This window comes from Dermacentor andersoni, chromosome 3, assembly GCF_023375885.2.
Source record: "Dermacentor andersoni chromosome 3, qqDerAnde1_hic_scaffold, whole genome shotgun sequence".
NCBI classification, from domain to species: domain Eukaryota; kingdom Metazoa; phylum Arthropoda; class Arachnida; order Ixodida; family Ixodidae; genus Dermacentor; species Dermacentor andersoni.
This window is the reverse complement of record NC_092816.1, coordinates 193,065,272-193,087,223: the sequence shown is the minus strand read 5'-3', so window position 1 is coordinate 193,087,223 and position 21,952 is coordinate 193,065,272. Positions and strand designations below refer to the sequence as shown.

General features: G+C 47.8%; 1 protein-coding gene across 1 annotated transcript in view; it reads left to right on the top strand.

Moving 5' to 3' along the window:
• Positions 1-21,952, top strand: part of LOC126524402 (uncharacterized) — an 89,925-nt gene that overhangs the window by 29,228 nt on the left and 38,745 nt on the right. The window contains exon 4 of the mRNA XM_050172725.2: positions 12,360-12,519. Within this exon, the coding sequence (XP_050028682.1) occupies positions 12,360-12,519 (160 nt within the window). The remainder of the gene's footprint in view (positions 1-12,359; positions 12,520-21,952) is intronic.

Below are 21,952 nucleotides of genomic sequence, written 5' to 3'. Positions count from 1 at the left end.
TAAATTATGGGGTTTTACGTGCCAAAACCACTTTCTGATTATGAGGCACGCCGTAGTGGAGGACTCCGGAAATTTCGACCACCTGGGGTTCTTTAACGTGCACCTAAATCTAAGTACACGGGTGTTTTCGCATTTCGCCCCCATCGAAATGCGGCCGCCGGGGCCGGGATTCGATCCCGCGACCTCGTGCTCAGCAGCCCAACACCACAGCCACTGAGCAACCACGGCGGGTGTTAACGGAGAATTCGTTACCATTTACGACCAGTGAAGCTGGCGGAATAAGGGTGAGGCCGGGGCGGTCTTAAGACATAAGAATCCCCTGCCACTGGCACCCAGGGCCCACGGCCAACCCTCCCACCCCCTGCGTTGCCACGCCACTGATCCGCAGACAAGTATTTTCCAGCTGAGGCATATACACTATTGTCGGCTATGAAGCACATAAAGCGATTAAAAATACGGAAGGCAATTCGATTATTAGAGTTTTTCAGTGTCGCGAAAGATTTAATGCGCTATGACAACATTTAACTTATGCAATTTACGGCATTTATTCGCTTCTTGCTACATGACAGGTTCTTAGTGCTCCGCATAAAAATGAATCCTTGAAATTCTGCGCACTTGTACAGCAAATAATTTGCAGGCAGGGCTCTACCAGTCCTCATTCATCACTTCATTCATCACAACACGATAACTTACACTCGTTTGCCGCCCTTTGGCGATAACTACCTAGCCCTTGCCCAAGAAAACAGCATTATCATCTTCAGGCGTAACCAGTGCAAATACGCAATCCTCATGGATGTTCGACACGACACACATTCTTTGCCCATCGGTGCACTCGACATTGCGACTCGACCGCCACAGCAATGCTTTTTCCATCTATCAGTCGCCTGTGACCTTATGACCCCGCAGCACACAATTGCTCAGCCTACTGTGACCGCTGTGTGGTACGAGAACATGTGAGCAACATTCTTAAGTAAGGCACCGCACGTGAGTCATGCAAAATTTGGTCACGTGCCCGACAGTAGTGCCTGTGAAATGAACTTACGACACCATAAAGTGCTTTGTCGACTACAGAACACTAAACAGCATTAGGCGACTCTATGCATGTCCTCTGGAACGACTACACCATAGTCTGGGCCGCCTCATAAGTGCATGCTACTTTTCAACGCTAGATGCTGACACATTGTGGCTCCTGGCAGCTTCCTCGGTCCAAGACAAACAGAGAGACAGACAGACAGACAACGAATATAGAGAAGAGCCTGTTTTCACGCCAAGCGTCTTCTACCAAGTTAACCGCTTGCCGCTTTTCCTTTAAAACCCCGAGGTTACAGTCAAGCGTTTCATGGCCCTAAACTGCAATGTGCGACTAAGTCTATATGTATTGCGTGCCGCCTGTGAATGTCATACTGCTCATTCTGAGGTGTTAACCCACTACTTCAGAGCGCTGGATATTTCGCTTGCTACGTCTCCACCTTGGAGCTGGATAGGCGGCCTGGCCACCAACGGTTTCTCCGGTGTCACCACATCGATTAAGAGCTTAGATGATCACCCGATCTACACAGGTCAGCATGGAGTACAAATCCCAGTTCTCACCCAAATCGTCAAGCCTCTGAGCAGCTAAAGTGGACCCACGCGGCCGGTCACTGCCGCTTCCTCACAACTATCCGTGCCGCGCATTCGCCCCGCTGCCTTGGTAGATCAACGACGTCTCACCGCTTGGCGGCACCGCCTAGCTCCTCGTGCCGCCACGACGTAGCTAACGCGACCACCTTCTGCCCTCCGACGTACATGCTTGAAGGATTCGTGCTTGTTCGTCATGTCACTGGCCCTTCAAAGGCGTGGTACGAATATATTGTCGCATTTGCGAGAACTCAACCGCGTGGCTTGTTGTTCGAGTCGCGTTACTTGTCGCGTGTAATACCATCCTGTGAATCGCCCGCAAAAGTCTCACCATATGTTTCCAGCACACGTGTCCCACATTAAATAATACGTATGCTCATTTGGTCGCCCACTGTCGCCTCCCTCATTCTAGTTCATCATTATGCATTGCTCATCGTTACAGGCTGATGATGCCTGCACTGCTAGTGGGACTAGAAGCGCGCGAAAACATCATGCGCTACATTTGACAGTCCTGAAAGGAGGGAATCATTCCCCAAATGTATATTTAACTCTTTCCGTACCACGCTCATTGGGCATCCTTAGCCTGCTAACGATGGCTTGAAACGCCGATTCCGGGACTTTCCGCGTAAAACTATCTTCTTTTTTCTATGCATTTCGCTTTTTTCTACCAGGCGGTGATTTTTGAATGCACTCCGAAGTTTTCAATATCGTCGAAGTAGCAAGCAAAAATGGCCGCCCTCTGTTGATGGTTTGAAACGCCGCTTTCAAGACCTTCCGCCCCGCTCACGGACACTCTGCGCCAGGGACGTGAACGAGGAGACCTACATTTCGTTTTCTAAGCAGTTCGCTCTTTCCCCGCAAGGTCTTCATTTTTTAACGCACCCCGAAATTTCGCGACACTAAGAAGAGAAAGGTAAAGTGGCCGCCTCACGGAGCAGCGCGCGTGCTTCGAAAGATAGCAGATCTCGTGATTCCTCTGCGTTTGCGGCTGATTTAACGGTGGATCGAGCAGCAGTGAGTCTGAGGTTGCTGTCTTTTCGTGGCGCATTGACTCTGAGAGCGACGACGACACAAGCCAGCCCGGAATATCGGCAGCCGCGGCCTGGCACGCCAAGCTGCAGTGCTCGCACTTAAATGTTTGTAGTGGAAAACTTGTCGGACGAAAAATTTGGATTTCGGGGGGATATAGTGCCTATTAGACGGCAATAAATTTAGTGTATCTCATAATTTTGGTACATCTTCTTTCTTACTAGGTACAAGCGCATCTTCACAAACTTCGTTCGATTTTATCCCACAATCTTGATTTTTTGCAATTTATATCTCCTTTATGACATACATCTCGTTAATAAAGTTTTTATGCGTGAAAAGTGCATTCAGTATGATTTTCGTTTGTGGATTATAGAAAATATTTACTGCAGTGGTTCCCTCAGAAAAAAAATATCTGACGCAACCTGCAAAAAACACCTATTTTCCCCGTGGTACTGAAAGGGTTAATCAGAATGTGCTGATATACCGGCAAATCATGAAATGCTTCGATCAATTAGGCACTAATTAGGCCCCAAATAGGTACTTGAAAAGCATCTGCACGATGCCTCTCAAGCGGGGGGTATTGACACATGTACTTATTAATTGCAGCTTCGGCTGGTCATTTCTGAGCGCTCTAGAGCGCTCTCGCGAGCGGCGGCGTCTTCGGCTGGTTGAAAGAGGTGCGCGGGCTGCGTTCGGCTGTTTTTTATCGATCGCTCTCCTCCATCTTCGACCGCTCCGAGGTGCTCGAAGATGCCTAAGTTGCCTAGGTTACGGTCCACCGTAACTTAGGCAACTTAGGCCACTAATTCTGGCGTCTCATCGAACTCTCGTCCCGCCGGCAGCGCCGGGTGCTTTTGATAGGCTAAACGTCGGACGTTGGCAGTAGTCACGTGGTTTCGCATCTGCCATTTCCTCCTCTGAGAGCGAGTCACTCGTTCGGCTTGCGCGCTTGTCCTCAGCTTCTGGCTTCATGGAAGGCCGGATTTGCCTGACTCTGCTTCGGCGAACGGAGCCGACCAGTAGAAGATAGCATTAGTCTTTTCTCGGGCGCTGCATTGCACCCGCAAACAACACAATGTTTTCCCTCAGCACAAGACGCGCTTACTCGATGCTATCGCTGATTCTATCTGTTGTGCACGTTCTCGTCGAACTTTGTATAATCAGATTTATGTGTCATACGAATTGTGTAGGACTTTCTGGAGGGCATGCGGGCACCAGCTATTATGCTGTAACGTTCGACGAGTCATGGGGCGTGTTAAGGCGCTCGAGCGCGCTCTAGCCAGCAGAGTGCGCTCTTTTAAACTGAACGGCTAAAAAGCGACTTCCGGTGCGTGATTACCGAGCGCGCTCTACGCGCCCGAGCCTGGAAACGGGGCGCGAGAGCGCGCACTTGCTACGGCTTCCGGAAAAATGACGTGTTCCTACTCTGTCCACTGATGCAAGTCCGTTCTCCTTGCCCAGTCGTTCCTATCACCGCCGCGCAGCCGGGCGTCTGAAGCTGCTGTCAGGCGAGATCGGGAACGTGTTGGCGCGCTTTGAGCTTGCATCACATCGCAAGCCGCTGCTGCTGCCTCGGTCGCCGCGCGTCAACTACTTCTACCTCGTCTAACAAGAACTGCAGGAGTACGGTCGGCGGGGCCACTTTCGAAAAGCGCGCGAAGTGCAATGGGGCTCTTGCAATGCTCAAGGGGCGCTGCGAAAATGGTGCTAAAAAGCGCCCTCTGTCCTGAAATGGGTAGTACCAAGCTCGGTCGTCTGCTTCGAAAAGCACGTTTACAATGCGGACCCGCCACTTTCGGTTTTGTTGTACCACGGCTTGCAGTGAATATCGTGTGCCGAATATATTTTCAGGGGTGGCACGCTGCGTAAAGACAATAAATTATGCAACGCCGAATACGTGTACGCCGATCAAGAAATAAGCGGCGAAGTTTTAGCGCGGTGTCAATCGGAAGTAAAGCGAGTCGCGTACGAAGTTGAACTTCAGGTAAGGTTCGCTGCTAGATTCAGGCGCACAAACGCAAGGAAATGCTTGCTATAAATGAATTCACAGCAGTGATAAGCAGACACGTGTACGGAACTTCTCGAGCGCACGACGGTACGCGCCGCGATGGCAGCGGTCTTTCAGCGTGCCGCGATGTACGAACTACTCGAGCGCACAATCGTACGCGCCGCAACGGCAGCGGTCTTTCCACATGCTGCGAAACGGCGAGCCTCCTGCAATCTTTGTTGACTGCATGCCGCTAGACAAGTAGTTATGCCTGCACTGTAGTAGCGGCCATCTGTCCCTTTAGAAACTGATAAATAACTGATGCAATGCATATGAGCTCGCAGTAACGTATGTGCGAATCGCGCTGCAGCGCGAGCTCATGCGCTGCTCGCTTGATGTAGCTGTTAATGACAGCGCTCGAACACCGATGTGCTGCAATCAATACTACCTTGCTGCACTGCCTCAACGTGCTGGCTTGAGGTCAAGGATGAGCACATTTAACTCTCTAACCTGTGCTGCTCGTAGTGGGGCAGTGAATTGTCACCGAATCAGCCCGACCATTTGTGGTCATTTGCACGCACCTAGTCGCTTCACCACTTCGCACCAGTCGAATTGTTAATTGTCGCTGTGGCCGGGTCTCGAATCGTGAATCACCAGCCATGTCTGCTGCTATGTCGGTCTGCCTTCGGGACTGTAGGTGTAAAATATCGAATTTTAGAACGCAGATAATCAAGCAAGCTTCAAGACAGGTGAAGCAGTCAGCATGGCGCGAAGTTTCGCTTACCCAGCGCGACGAACTGCAGCTATCCAGCGCGCCCGATGCTCCGCTTCGTGAGGCCTTGAAAGAAAACGGTAGAATCTGATGTTCGGATTCAGGCCTTCTTGTTCAGGTCCTCGGCGATGCCAGAAGTTTGTTAATATCCCTTTTGCGACAGATGGCACTGAGCGCAAATTTTTTTGTCACAATCAAACCCGCATTTCTCCTCACCATGTTCTACTGCTTCGATTCCGGTGCGAAATGCAGCAAATTCTGATATGGAAACATCGCTGGGGAAATTTCCAAGGTGCTTCACGTTATCACCGAGCGAACTTGGCTGTACTACTCTTGTTCGTCACAAAATCGACGCTGGCTCCCATGCACTCGTTCGAAACAACCCTCGTCGTGCTTCTGCTTCTGAACGCGTTGAAATTACAACTCAAGGGAAGATATGCAGCAGTGTGGCATCATATCTCGCTCGTTCAGTCCTTGGTCATCCGCAGTATATCACGTGAGAAAAAAGGACGGCACTAGGCGATATTGCGTATACTATCGCCGCCTAAACGACATTACCAAGCCCGATGACACCCTTTTCCCCGGCTCGACGATGCCTTAGATCGGCTTCGTGGGGCCAGATTTCTCACTACACTCGATATCTTCTCCGGCTACTGGTAGGTTGCGCTCGACCAGAACGAGGCTGAGACTACAGCTTTTATTGGACTGGCGGCCTTTACCATTTGAACCAGCTTCCTTTGGGTTCTCTAATGCACTTGCAACTTTCCAATAACTAATGGACCCGGCCCTTGAACACTTGAAGTGGTCGATAGCCTTTGTGTATTTGAATGACATTATCGTATACGCTCTCAACTTTTCCAAACAACAACGGCGTTTGGAGCTCGTCTTACGCGCCCTAGATGATGGTGGACTGCGCATAAAACCTTTAAAGTGCTTCTTCGGCTACTCAGAAGTTACCTACTTGGATCAAGTTGTGAGTACCCACAACATCGGTCCTGACCCTTCGAAGCTACAAGCTTTAGGAAGCACTCCGCCTCCTACAACGAACAAGCAGGTTAAAAGTTTTTTGGGCTTCCCTTCCTACTTCCGCCATTCCGTCCCTGGCATCACCACCCACGCTGCCCCCTCGATGAACATTTGAAAAAAAAATCAGAAGTGGCATTGGCACTCCTACTAGGACTCAGTCTTCCAGAACATTAGGGTGGCCCTGACGACACCACCGACGCACGCACACTATCAAGAGGATGCCCCTGGCATCATCCACGCTGATGCCAGTGGACTTGGCCTTGGGGCGGTTGCTCCACAATCCGACTCCAAAGAGAACCAGATTCCCGTTGCATATTCCACTTGCCACCTCAATGAACCAGAGTCGGTACCACGCTTCAGAACCTGAGTCCTTGCGGTAGTATGGATTATTCAGAAATTTGGCATTAGGTTTACGGCATGCATTTTACTATTGTTACTGACAACGTTCCACTGTGCTAGCTTCAAACAAAACAAAATTAACTGCCAAACTTACCAGGTGGGCCCTTGTGATTTGTGAATTGCGCGACACAGTGCCATTGTGGAAGAAGAGAAAGAAGAGGACAATAGAGTGCTTGCGCGTAAGCGAATTCAGCGCTGAACGGAAGACGACGGCGAGGAGCGTTACTCACGCGAACGCGCGGCGCAGAAAGATAAAACGAGAAGGAAACTGACCCAATTAGGAATGTGACAGGGCGTTTCCAGGGCCCAATCAGGAACAAAAAAAAACAGATCGGCCACAGTGGCAGAAAAACGAGGCTCGCTGGCAGAAGAGGGGGAGAGTTGGAGGAAGCGACGCAAGGGTAAAGATCGGTCACCGGACCGAGACGGGCCGTCGAGTTCTGGATCAGGGCCTCCAGTGCTTCCACCGACCGGGGCCTGCTGCCATCCTGTTCCCAGGCGTCCCTACTCTTCCCGAGCACGAACGTTGAACAGCGCTACCCGAGGCCTGCGAACTTCTGCTCCTGCACGAGGAGTGCGAGCAGTGGGTCTACGGGCGCCATCTGCCCGTGCCACCAGGCCGCCTGCTTCCCCTCTCCAAACCGGAGCTGTCATGCTCTGCTCGTTGGCTCATCGGTCAACTACATCGACACTGTGGCGAAACCAACGCTACTTCTTTCGCCGCCTCATCTCCGCCCCTCCTCGTGGAAATGCTGCGCGCACGCTCATACTCATAATCTGTCCCTAACTGAGTGCTGTGGCTTCTGTTATAGCTCTTAGTGTACTTTCTTTCTCATTATGAGTTTTCATTGGGTGGGTGCTTTATTTATTTCTATTTTTCTTTGTTACACTTAAAGTCATTTGTTTGTTTTGGAATAAATGGCATTGTCTTTAATTGAGTTCTCAGAGACTACGCCTCAGGGAACCGTCTGCAACAATTCAAGAAAAAGAACCTGAATCGTAGCCCTCAAATTTCAAGACTACAGCTTCACGGTCGTTCATCGCAGTGGTTCTTGTGACAAAAAAGCCATCTACCTTTAACATAACCCTTTCGTCACTAACTACTCTGCGCCGGCATTTGCGATACTCGATCTTCGAGCTGCACAATCAAAGGATACCGAAATCAGCGACATCAGGCCATTGAGAAGTTCGGGTCTTACGTCTGGGACAAGCATTTTATTATGGCTAATGGCAACGTTGCGCGGCGCCGCTGGCTCCAAACAAAAAAGAGACCTAGATACCAAACTTGATAGGTGGGTTCCCAAATATTAAGATGGCCGTTCGCTGCAGAGGTTCTTGTAGCAAGACGCCGACTACCATTCACGAAGCCCTGTCGTTACTAACTACTCTACGCCGTAACTTTCAGTACTCGATCTCCGAGCTACAGAATCAAACAATACCGAAATCTGCAACATCGACCGGCGCCTTTCTAGTGATACCAGAAGACGTAAGCGCCGTCTCGAGATACTTTCACGAGCATATTCAGTCCGAGATGGCCTCCTTTATCATCGACGTACAGGAAGTGAATCGCACCCGCCTGTGGTGCCTGTGGCCATGCAACGATCCATGCTTTTCATCTGTCACGATGCCCCCTCTGCTGGCCACCTGGGTCAGCAGCAGTCTCTGACGCGCGTCCTACAGACGACGACTGGAATGACTACGTCGCTACTGCTGCTTTCGATCTAAAGACGTCCCAACAGGAAGTGACCCGCGCCACACTGTTTCAGCTTCTCTACGGTAGGACACCAATGTTACCGCAAGAACACCTTCCTGGCTTGGACACTGCAAGAACGCCCCGAAAAAGTGCACTCCAGTGAGACCCTGCGCCAGGCTCGCCTCCGAGCTCTGCTAGCCATACCGCACCAAGTGTAGTTCAAAACGTCTTCTCAGCAAAGTCTTGCTCGCACTTTCAAACCGGGCGATTTAGTCATGGTTCGACGGGCACTACGTTTACCTCGATACTGCGAAAAATTCTTACCCCGCTTTTTTTTTGGCCCTTTGCGTGCTGTAGAAGCTCTAGATCCTGTGACCTTTCGTTCGGCCGCGATTCCCTAATTCGATGACAACCGTCGCAAGCGCGCCTGTCTGCTGATGCCAGCGAGATGAAGCTTTATGTCCCTTGTGAAACCTGTACTGCGCTCCTGTCTTACTCTTGTGCGAACTCGAGGAGAGAGTGGGCGAGGAGTGTAACGGTAACTAAGAACGCCGCAAGTGAACGAAGAGGAAGCACATGCAGAAGGATAGAGTAGCAGTGGGGTCAGGGGGGGGGGGGGGGGAGAAATAATTCTTTCTGGGCATGCTTCGTGTACCGCTTGGAACCTGTTTAAGGCGCCGGACTCCCATTAAATTATCTAGTTTCGACAGTGGCAATACGTTGTGTCGCTATATTGATTCCAAGCTAAGCGCATTACTGTCGACTGTCATCGTGTAATGCGTTCCGTCGCTTTTCTTGTCCTTTTCTTCCAGCTTGCTGGTTCGGTTACAAAGTTCAGTGAGTCTCTTTGAACATGCAGGATGATGTCTTGTACTTTGTTCGTCACTCATCATCATAATCATCATCATCAGCCTATTTATGTCCACTGCAGGACGAAGGCCTCTCCCTGCGATCTCCATTTACCCCTGTCCTGCGCCAACCGACTCCAAATAGCACCAGCAAATTTTCTAATTTCGTCACTCCCTCTAATCTTCTGCCGTCCTCTACTGCGCTTCCCTTCTCTTGGTACCCATTCTGTTACCGTAATGGTCCAACGGTTATCTAGTCTGCGCATTACATGACCTGCCCAGCGCCATTTTTTTCTCTTAATGTCTATTATAATGTCGTCTATGCCCGTTTGCTCTCTGATCCAAACTGCCCTCTCTCTGTCTCAAAGTTACGCTAGCATTCTTTATTCCATCGCTCTTTGCGCGGTCCTTAACTTGTTCTCAAGCTTCTTTGCCAGCCTCCAAGTCTCGGCGCCGTATGTCAGCACCGGTAAAATGCACTGATTGTATACTTTCCTTTTCAATGATAACGGTAAGCTCCCATTCAGGAGCTCACGATGCCTGCCCTATACGATGCAACCCATTTTTATTCTTCTATGAATTTCTTTCTCATGATCAGGGTTCTCCGTAATTAGTTGACCTAGGTAAACGTACTCCTCCACAGACTCTAGAGGCTGACCTGCGATCTTGAAATCTTGTTCCCTCGCCTGCTTATTTATTACCTTTGTCTTCTGCATATTAATCTTCAGTCCTACTCTTACACTTTCCCTGTTAAGGTCCTCAATAGTTTGTTGTAACTCGTCTGCATTGTTGCTGAATAGAACAATGTAATCGGCAAACTGAAGGTTCTTGAGGTATTCGCCGTCGATCTTTACTCCTAAGCCATCCCAGTTTAATAGTTTGAATACTTCTTCTAAGCACGCAGTGAAGAGCATTGGAGAGATTGTGTCTCCTTGTCTAACTCCTTTCTTTATAGGTATCTTCCTACTTTTCTTGTGTAGAATTAAGGTGGCTGTGGAATCTCTGTTCGTCACTAAGCAGTCAGAACTACAATTGTTTTAGACAGAACTAGAAGTGCCACCACTTTTAACCAATTGAGTGCTATCCCGAAGTTTTCTTGCCTAGGTTCGCTTATCTGGTTGGTGGGACTGCTGTAATAATATTGTGACACTTTATTGCGTTCGATACGATCATTAACATACTATTGTGTCGTTTCTGAAGCACGTGACGACCGCCAGGTGCATTCCGCAACCTCATAGACAAGTGCGCCTTCTATACCCTCCCATTTATCACCACATTTAGTGAGCCATAGATGCAGCGTATAACTGACGTTAACTGATGGTCTCGTCCATGATATAATTAGCGCAGACGGCAACTACTAGTTGCCGCAGATAGAGCTTACGTGTTTCGAATCGGAATGCAATTGGACATTTAAGATCAGCTGGGAGTGCTGCCATGGATATTGAAACGCTTGATGTAGGGCAGGTTGCGGCGACGAAGCAGCATATCTACCATGGAAAATTTGATGCAGCAGCCATTACAATCTATCGCCAATCTGCCTTTTAGGGTTCTCTTAGAGAAACATTCACCGGCAATTACGATACTCCCCCATGCGAAATTTGAGCGCAGCTCTATACGCGTTTTCATTTCACGATATATAGAGGCACCGCACCGGTCATCGCACCAACTGGCACAGCTGCGATGTGCAGCGCTATAGTATAAAAACCGGCCACACAGCTGCCGCTTCCAGTTAAATGCAGCTTATGCAACCCTAATCTTTACCGCGAAACGCTTGCGGCGAATGCTATGCTAGAAGACGAGCTTCCTGGTTCTTCCTTTTTTTTTTTATCCCACTTGGCCGCCGCTGCCGCGGAAGGAGGCAAGCTTTGTAGCTTTTTTTTTCTTTCCCCTGCTCGGCCGGCGCCACCGTTGTCACATGAACAGGGCAAGCTTTCTGGCTGATGTTTGCCTTCTCCCTATGGGTGGGCGCAGTGGATGTGCGTACGTCTTTCATCACCTGCATTGCTTCGCATTCCTTCTGTCTTTCTTTGCTGTGCTCGTTCGTTGGGTTACGCTGAGGGACAACGCCGACGCTCGCCGCTGAATGGCACGCCAGCCAATCGAGTTGGCCAGATATAAAGGTTTCTCGATCTCTTGAGTTGTGCTAAGGACGGCAGATCGTTCAAAGTAGATAGACGCTATCCATGTTATTGGGATTTGTACGAAATTCGATTTGTTAAGTTTGTCTCGTATGAAATCTCAGTAGCTTGTCGCGCGTGGGGTTTTTGCCAGTCATAAATGTAATCTTTAAATGAATCTTACGGTTGCTAACAGCGTCAGTCTCTCTTCACTACAGTTTCACTCGTGACGTTTTCATATATGAAAACTTATGCTGAACTTCATTGCAAGCAATGCCAGCTTTTTACACTACTGTACATGCAGCTATCGTTGATTTCGATATTGTCACATACTTGACGTTTATTCATAGTCCAATATGTTTGAGAAATTACACATAAACAAAGAAGTGATGATGCAAGGGATATATTATGTAGGCAGAATATACGTCAGTAGAGGAACACCACTGTGCTATAGTGAAAGCTTGGCGAAGTGCATCAGCGGAGGACATATGTGAGAGAGAACAGGAAAATAACCCGTGCTTCTGTACAATAATTACTGCCATTGAAGATTTACCCACATTGCGTTTATTGTGGAGGAAAGTCATCTTTAAAGCTGAAATGTGCTAAAGATAATAAGAAAGGAAAAGTGAAAAGCAGTGAGGAATGCAGGAAAAGAACTCTACGAATTGTCTGCGCGTCTGAGTGCTTAGCGTAATAATGCGCTATTTACCAGATATCAAAAAAATATCCGCAAGAAGGACACTTGTGATGTTCTTCATTTGGCGCCTTAAATATTTATAGAAGCGATGGACGACTAGTAACACTTAATTAGACTTTGCTAGCCCACAGTTACTTCTGGACAGCTTTCAGAATTATGCCACTTTCTTTTCAGTACCTTGCTGGATCCGGAAGATTATTCGGGGTAAGAGGCTACTGCAAGCAAGGCTTGTGCCTCAGAGTGTTAACTGGAGGTTACGAAGGCTCTGATGCACAGAAGCACTGCGACGCTGCCCAAACTGAAGTTGGATTGCACAGCGAGATAGAGGGAAAAGGTAAAGTACACTTCGGTGACTCCTTTACGCTTATAAAAAAATGACCGGCTGTGCTTTGTTTGGATAGATTAGATAAATAGACTAATATTTTTAGCCCTTAGATATGCTCAACATTCGTCACCATCGGCCTCGAAGCATGAAGTGAAAGTCAAATGCCACACTTAAAGACTTAGACTAACGGATAGCTTAATTATAACGTCCGGCCATTGCGGCGCTATCAACTCACGAATGTCCTGCTTTAGGTATAGAAGCGGGGGAAAGGAAAGCAAGCTAGTTTCTTTAAAGCTCTGAGTTACAAGCCTTGGCGCGTCAATACCGACACGATAAACCTGACTGAATATATGATACCTACTTCTGCAATTAAGTTTTGCAGCGTTTTTTAGGGGCTAAACTGTTTCTTCTGCTCTTACTAAAGCGCTATTGCTGCTTTATTAATTTGGCTTTTACATGTAATACGGATTCATATGAGTAAATGTATCCATAGCGCATTACGGCAGCAAACTGCCATAATGCCGTAATGCGTTTACGGCGTAGCACCTCTCTGGCCCCTGCTGAAGCCCAGAGAGGTGCTACGTCAAAACGACTTCTATAAACGAGACATGTCACATGTAACAGACTACGCCGTCGTAAGAAGCATTACAATTCACAAATTATTTTTGTAACAATAAACTACGTTGATCAGTGTCAAACCTCCAGCTACATTGTGGGTAGAAAGGAGAATAGATTATCCTGAACTTTGGGATAAAATTTATTTATCACATAGCCTGCGACAGAGTCAAAACGGAAATTTTAACGAGAGAATCGTTGTGTCGTTAAACGGAATGCGAGATTACTAAACCCTTGCGGTCAAGGAACAACAAGGCCACAAAGATGCGTACTACGATGGTAATTTCACCAGGGAATGTGTGAGCACAAGCAATCAACGGAAATAAAATGGAAGGGTGTTGTCAATAGCCGAATAAATATTGATAAGAATATTTAAACATTTAGCCCACAAAGCCTGTCCCAAAAGCTTGCGAAATGTTTTTTTTTTTATTTATTCGGGAGCACGAACTTTCAGATACGTCAATGAGCTCGCCTTCTGAATACTTTGCGTTAAACTCAATAAAGTGGTTTCATTTGTTTTCCTATTATCTCCCATTGCTGAAAGCACGCTTGAATGTCCTGTTCTGTTAAGGACTTCCGCAGCGATGACGTTTCCTTTTCAAGTGTCATACCTCCGAAATGCCACCCGTGGAGCACCAGTTTACATTTCGGGAAGAAAACTGAGTCACAGCGGGCTAAATCGGGCGACTTAGAAGGGTGTTACGGCACACTGATGGAAACGCGGGCGAAAAACTCGCACGCTATCAAAGTAGGGTGCGCAGAGGTATTACCATGGTGTAGAATCCAGTGCCCTTTCGACAAATTTTGCCGCGGCTTTCACATGCTTCAGGACATTCACGCAGAAACCTGCACGGGCAGGTTGACGATCAAATACAAACTCATGGTGCACACTGTCATGGATTTCAAAGGCGCGATAAGGATGACTACAATCTTTACTTTGTTCTTCCGCGCTATTTCGGCCTTGGTTCATCTGATTTTTTCCCACTCCTTGCGCTGCGACGTGAGTGTGATGTCATTCGTACTTGTAAATCCAAGTTTCGCCGCCTGCGACGTCCCTTCGCAAGTATTGATCGCTGTCGTCTGAAGTTTGTAAATAAGAGCAACATTTTTTTGTCGCATCTATCGCTGAAAGGTCACTAGTCTAGGCACTGTTTTGGCGTAAAGCTTTATATCACCCAAATTTTCAGTAAAAGTTCTTTGAGCGGGCGGCTGTCCAAAAGCAAGTGCGTTTGATTCCATTCGAACAATCATTCAACGGTCACTGAGCGCAAGAGGACGCGCAGGATTGGTTCTTTCATCTTCGCACCCGGTGGAGGGGCGTATTTACCATGCATCGCCTTTTGGAACTACACGGCCTTACCCAAAATGTTGGACCCACTTAAACATATTTCACTGGGCCACGCTTTTCATAGGCCTTCTGAGACATATTTATTTATTTATTCACGTACCTTCAGGGCCATGCGACATATAGAGGGGAATGGTAGTACAAAACACACACAAAAATAAAACCGAATACAGTAGGTCTCGTTATTACACATTAAACTTCTTCCTAGTTATAGAATGCTAGGTAAGGTTTCGCAAAAAATATTCATTGCTAGAGACGACCACAAATCCTGCAGGAAGGTGGCTCCAATCCAGGACAGTGCGCGCAATAGAAGTTAAAACAAAATACTTAAGGTTGCGTGGTTGAATGCCAACTTTCTTCTGATGATCGAAGTGGTGTGACACGTATTCGGGACGAGTAATTATGGCATCATGAAGGGTGGTGCGGTGGTATAGCTTATGAAATAAGCAAGCCGTGAAACTTTATGGCGATATCTAGAGAAGAACGGGAGAGGCTAGCTTTCGTGGAAGCTATTGGGGGCGAGGACTTACGGAGTCGCCATCTGTCGGAAGCGCCTACCTTGCGTAGTATGAGGGATCACGCGGCGCGCTCCTCTTAGGTTTTGCTTACGGCGCTCAATAAAAAACCATGCGGCAGCCCTCCTGGACATTTATGTAAGTACTCTCAAAACGAGGGACGTTCTTGACTGTCGATATAATAATCTTGGGCAAACTGAACACACAGACTCATTTACAGACGCCATCTCTTTACCGAATACGTACAGTGCATGCCACTGCACGCGGTCTCTGCGAGGGAGTCTCCCGAAGCGGCTTCTTGCGTGAACGGTAGGCAAACGCTGAGAGTAAACTATGTGAAATATGTTCTTAATATGTCTGTATAACCGAATGGAGCATAACAGAATGAAGCCTCAATGCAGCGATCGCACGGATTCGCAGCTACTGACTGCGCGTCTGCACGCATGTCCGCGCACAGCGTTTTGCTTTCGCTGTGAAGGCGTTTTCGCACCGTGCCGTGAGCTTTAGGCCGCAGAATATGAGCATTTGACAGTACATTAGCAACCATTGTTGCGTGGACGCTATCGAACTGTTCAAAAATAATTTCGATATAGAGACCTCCACGCCTACTGCGACCTCTTCTTTTGTGTAGTCGCGTCCCCCAAAGAACTATGACCCGAGTTTTTCTCTTTAATTCACGAACTCATTTTTTTGGCTCTTGTGCATATCCATATAGCGTGTTTCTTTCGATTAGTTTTGTGTGTGTGTGTGTGTGTGTGTGTGTGTGTGTGTGTGTGTGTGTGTGTGTGTGTGTGTGTGTGTGTGTGTGTGTGTGTGTGTGTGTGTGTGTGTGTGTGTGTGTGTGTGTGTGTGTGTGTGTGTGTGTGTGTGTGTGTGTGCGCGCGCGCTAAATTCTTGGATATTTCTGTAATATTTCTCAAATTGCGTCGCACTGCATGTTTATCGGTGTTGTCCCCGTGCGATGTTTCTTTTTCGTCATCCAGTGCGTTTATTCATAACACAAACATGACCATATGTCATGCCTTTTTTTAAAGCGCGTCTTACCGTTCCCTTTCCGTTCCAGTGAACTTGCGAGTATCTAGCATCAAGTTCATAGACCAAACCGCCATGACATAGGCCGGGCTGCGGGCGCGCACGAGCTTCTCAGTGAGCGTTTTCAGCTACTCACCGAACATCGCAGTCCCGGCGCCGTAGCAGAAATCTTCCTCGTGTATGTGCTTGCTCCATACCCCAGTTGCAGCTGATGGCTCTCTGCCGGTTCTAAGTTTCGTGAGCCAAGCTTCACGCAGCTCCTTGCCCTGCGGCTACGTGTGAATAAGGCTGACACCGGGTTGCGTTGCGTGCGTCCGGCACTGCGGCACCGAGCATTAGCCTACCATGCTGCACGCTTCCAAAGGCAGCCACTATCTGTTATAGTGCTTTCAAATGTTGTCAAGCAGACATCCAAGGCGGTAAAGCCTCACCACTTAATCAGAACCGCAGCGCAGCTGGGACTTGAAACTTTCGTTTTAAGCTCACTTCCGCGCTTCCGAAGCAGCCGACACGGCCACGGTGTCCACGTGATCCCTCATGCCACGTCACGCCGACGGTGGCGCCAGCTTTTCCAATGGTGAAACTCACCCTCAATAGTAGCAGTTAGGTTACAGTTATAAAACATAAAAGGAACTGAATTGTTTTGCACTAATTCTAATGACGAATATTGTTTTCGTAGAAAGAATCCAAGATATCTGACGCAAATTCTAGCTTAGAACGAACTAGTTGTTTATAGAGCATTGACTTAAGAGAAGATGGGGATTGGGGAAGGTTACGCCCTATGTAGCCGAGCATACGGTAATCATTGTTAATAATACGTTCTGTGTGCCCAGTCCACGTGATGCTAGAGCTGATTCAGAGAAAAATAAGCAGCGTCCTAAGATGTACTGCTGAGGTAGCATATACAAGTGTTGGTACTGGTTCGGGGTTCCTTGCGCAACGTCACTGCGTAGAGATTGAAAACTTGAGCTAATGGTATTGTATATCATCATCAGCAGCAGCAGCAGCAGCAGCAGCAGCAGCCTGGTTACGCCCACTGCAGGGCGAAGGCCTCTCCCATACTTCTCCAACTGCCACGGTCATGTACTGATTGTGGCCATGTTGTCCCTGCAAACTTCTTTATCTCATCCGCCCGCCTAACATTTTGCCGCCCCCTGCTACGCTTTCCTTCTCTTGGAATCCAGTCCGTAACCCTTAATGACCATCGGTTATCTTCCCTCCTCATTACAAGCCCTGCCCATGCCCATTTGATTTCCTTGATTTCAACTAAGATGTCATTAACTCGCGTTTGTTCCCTCACCCAATCAGCTCTTTTCTTATCCCTTAACGTTACACATATTCTTCTTTCCAAATCTCGTTGCGTCGTCCTCAATTTAAGGAGAACCCTTTTCGTGAGCCTCCAGGTTTCTGCTCCGTACGTGAGTTCTGGTAAGACACAGCTGTCACACACTTTTCTCTTGAGGGATAATGGCAACCTGCTGTTCATGATCTGAGAATGCCTGCCAAACGCACCCCAGCCCATTCTTATTTTTCTGATTATTTCAGTCTCATGATCCGGATCTGCGGTCGCTACCTGACCTAAGTAGATGTATTCCCTTACCACTTCCAGTGCCTCGCTACCTATCGTAAACTGCTGTTCTCTTCCGAGACTGTTAAACATTACTTTAGCTTTCTGCAGATTAATTTTAAACCTACCCTTCTTCTTTGCCTCTCCAGGTTAGTGAGCATGCACTGCAATTCGTCCCCTGAGTTACTAAGCAAGGCAATATCATCAGCGAATCGCAAGTTACTAAGGTATTCTCCATTAACTTTTATCTCCAATTCTTCCCAATCCCGGAGGTATTGTATCTACCTTTTGCTAAATACCTCAATATTGATAGCAGTATATTGGTTAAGTGTTTTATAGTTATTCGATTCAAGAGCACTACTATATATATATTTGATTCTACAAAGACATAAACATTATTACCCTCAGAATTGTGTTCAACTTCGCGCGCTCTCCTAAATAAGTGGTCCAGAAATCTGGCGTGCCGAAAATCACGAATTTCAAATAGTTCACTCAACGTTGTGGTTGTCTGACCAGCTTCTTTCCTCAAAAGATATCACTATTTACAGTTAAACTACATGTGTTCTTTCTTGTAAAACCGCCATTGAAATGTTCTTTTTTTCTTCTGTCACCAGACAAAATGTGATCTAGTTTTCTCGCTGCCAAGCAAGCTAAACTAGCAAGAGTCCTCGCTCTTGCGCTGTACTTTTTTTCAGCTCCTATGCAGCTTAACCTTTCTGAGGACTCTAGCATCTTTTGCTGCTGAAAACCTCACGAATAGGTTAATTTTGCTATAGTATCCATGTTTCTTGGCACTATCCACGGTTTTGCTGCCTTTCCTGGTGTTCTTACTGTTTCGAAATGAAAATAAAAACTTACGGCTGCAAGCGCAGCTAAATTTTCTTTTAAAAATGTGGGTGCCTCTGTAGGTTTACGCGGCTTTGTACTTGACATTGATATGACTACGCGAAAATATTGCACCGTCACATCGCCGTGCAGCACAAACTTATGAACTGCTGTTCTGGCATTTTGGAAGAAGCTGTTGAAAGTCGTTGATAGACAAATGGGTGGGTTATTCCTGACGTGTGCTAAGAACTCCACAAAATTCTGAATGCACGTCCTCGCGAGGGGGATTACAAGCGGCAGAATGTTTTATTCCTGAAGGAAGAGCTTATAGCGGTAGGAAATATATAGACACTCCAAGCACAATTCTGGCGCCAGCGTCGCCGTGAGGTTACGTAAAAATTTAAGGGCGATAACATTGTCGCAGCGCGCCGTATGCTGTATGTGCGAGTAAAAGCTTGCGAGGGTGAGCCGGCGATCGCGACTAGATCTGGCGCACGAAAGGGAGGAAAGCGGGGAGGAAGCCAAGCGTCTTCCTTCGCGTTCAAGGCTCCGGGAGGGTGGGAAGGAGAGTGCGTGTTCTCCTCCGGCAGGCCCGAACACCCTCGTGAACTCGCCCGGGCTTCATCTGCGACTGCGACAAGGTCCGCGTGGGCATGAGGGGGACGGGGGGGGGGGGGGCGGGGGGTTCTACTAGGGGTGACGTGGTCGACGCGCGTGACTACTGCTACCGCGCTTCCTCACTCCAGCGTGTTGACAGCCAGTTTCCATGGTCATCAAGCGAGATATGGCCATGTTTGCTTGCGCGCACGTCACACCATGCTTGTTAATTTACTTGGTATGCCTATGTTTACAACTTAACACGGTCTAGACCATAAGACTACTATCCTTACTTAGTATAGCCGTCCATTAGCTATTGCAATCGATGCTTCCCCTTTCGGGCGAAACTGCGACTTTTTAGAGCGCAGCTATTAGGCGCCTGCACCTGCGGCGAGCATCGGCGTAACCGAGCTGACAAACACAAAAGCGAAGGATGAAAGAACGAACGTGGAGCATGAAATTAAAGACGCGAGCCTTGAACCGCGGTAACCAGCAAGAGCGTCCTGTTTAGTGACGTGCGGGCGGGTAACTGGTGTCATGCAGACCCGACCGTTTGCTCGATGCGCACTCGTGTCTGGTGTCAGCTTGACCGCTCGTTTCGTACTACTGTATGCTCACATCAGCTCTTACTCGCTCGTGTTTGATTTGCTGGGTGTGGCCTCGTTCGCGTTTGTTTCTGTTGCCATGGTTCCAGAGTTGCAATGAGTCCAAACCGACACAAGGTTTTTGGAGACAGTACACCATATCTAATTCTGCACGACGACAAGATGGGCCGTGAATACAAGGATGCGGAGGCGACACCCAGTAACTCATTCTCCTGGACTTTGGAACGCGGCGACGCAGCAACAATAGCAAGCACACCGAAATGATTATGATCAGTGGCAACGACGTCGTCATCTTCGTAAGACATGACTCGCGTTAAGAACGAATGAAGAAGAACGTAAACACAGCGTCGACCTGTCAGAATACGAAGAAAAAAGCACGCGACGTCTCCCACCTAGAGACATGAGGCGAGATTTTCATGCTGTCACGTGAATGCCGCAGCGGCTCGCCACCAGTTGGTTTGGCCGTTCTGCCACAGCTGCGTTTTAATGCCGGCGGCGCACCACGCGCTAGTGTTTATGGAGCTTTCTGTGGCGACGATCCCTCCGAAATAGCATCAGAGTAGCCTGCGTCATCTGTTAACCGAAGACAGCATCTATAATGCATGCGGATAGCACGTCAAAAGAAAGCGCTGCATGAGTGGATGTTTGTTTGCGGCGGCTGCTCCTAACCGCGGCGACGCGTTACCCGCGCGCTGCCTCTCACGGTCTCGCGATTAGCGAGCGAGACAGTCGCGCCACACTTCACTCGTTTGCAGCTTGTTGCACGAGACAGACTGTCCTCGCCAGACAATATATCGCGAAATGAAAACACGTATACAGCTGCGCTCAAAGTTCGCATTAGGGAGTATCGTAATCGTCAGTGATCTTTTTCAATATAGTAGATGTGTTTGTGGGGGGGGGAAGGGGGGGGGGGGTGAGAATTGTGCCCTTTTTATTAGTAGCCATCGAATGTTGGTATTTATTTCGGGTGCGCGATTGTCGATCGGATAAAGACTTAAGCGCCCTCAGTTCAATTTCTGAGGACTCTCAACCACAACCTTCCTATGTTGTTTGATGAGTGTATTGGGCCGTCCGCTGTCTAAGCATTTTACTTGGAACTGCATGTAGCTATATTTTGTACTTTGTATTGATCAGGTTCAATGCTATATTTCAGTGTTGTCGGCGCCCTAGCTGCATGCGCGTATTCGAGAGCACTTACAAATAGCTTCTGTGTCGTGCCATTTTCCTGCTGACGCAGAACTTCCGGCTTTACTTGAGCGCTCTACAGCCTTATGGTCCCCTTTAGCATCTTAGATACCCCCTGGCATTAAAGTAGTCTTTGTCTGTCTAGACTGAGCGTTTCAACAGTCGTATCGTTAATGATCTGTACCGTAAGTACGCAAGGAGACGGCCTTACTGATTTTCAATTTAATACGTTCGTCTTCAGGAACTCTTCGTCATGCACTGCTTGATGGTGTCCTAAACCGTTGTAAGCAAGCTAGGCTTTTTTTTTCTAGCGTGAGAGCCAGAATAATGCCTTAAATCCGGGCTATTATTACTTGAGAATTTCGGCAAAGTTTCTTGTGTTTCGGTTCGATCACGATTCTGAATCGCTAACGAAATTCCTTGTGATGTCATTTAAGCAAATTTTCGATAATCAAGGGCGAGTAACGCTTATTTACCAGACAAGTAACCATTATGACATATGATGTTAGAGGACACTGAATTAATTTTACCAATCTATGCTACTTATACCGAGAACATGGTGATCCTGGGGTATATTTAGCGTATGTCAACATCTTCTTGCCTCATTAGCGGAATATTCAACGCAATGTAACTTTAAAAAAATATTTTGGGGTTTTACTTGTCAAACAACAGGAAATGCTCCTAGTCGGTCTGTCACTGATTAAAAGGCTACTGCGTACTTTCTGCAATTATTTATGGTAGTAAGCTTTGGGCCAAAGGAGCCGGGCACAAAGGTTGAGCAGTTCTAAACCGTTTGCATTAATGGCTTAGAATCGTGGGCCAATTATAGTTTGCAAAACGAGAGATCTCTAAAACGCTACTGACAACGACTTTAATAATGTTAAAGCTATCCCAATTATTGTTATGGCGATGAGCAAACGAGAACAAGGCGAAAGCGGGAGCCAGCGTTTCGACAAGTTGTCTTGGCTTTTTCAAGGCGACATAAGCTTTCCTCGGTACAGTATATACACAGTAGGAAAGCATATGTCGCCAAGAAAAAGAAGTACCACTTGTGCAAACGTTCGCTCCCACTTTCACCTTGTTCTCATTTTTCTCATCATCTTGAATTTGCATTTCCCACCATCACCCTGTTTTCCAACCATTGTTATGAGTGTAG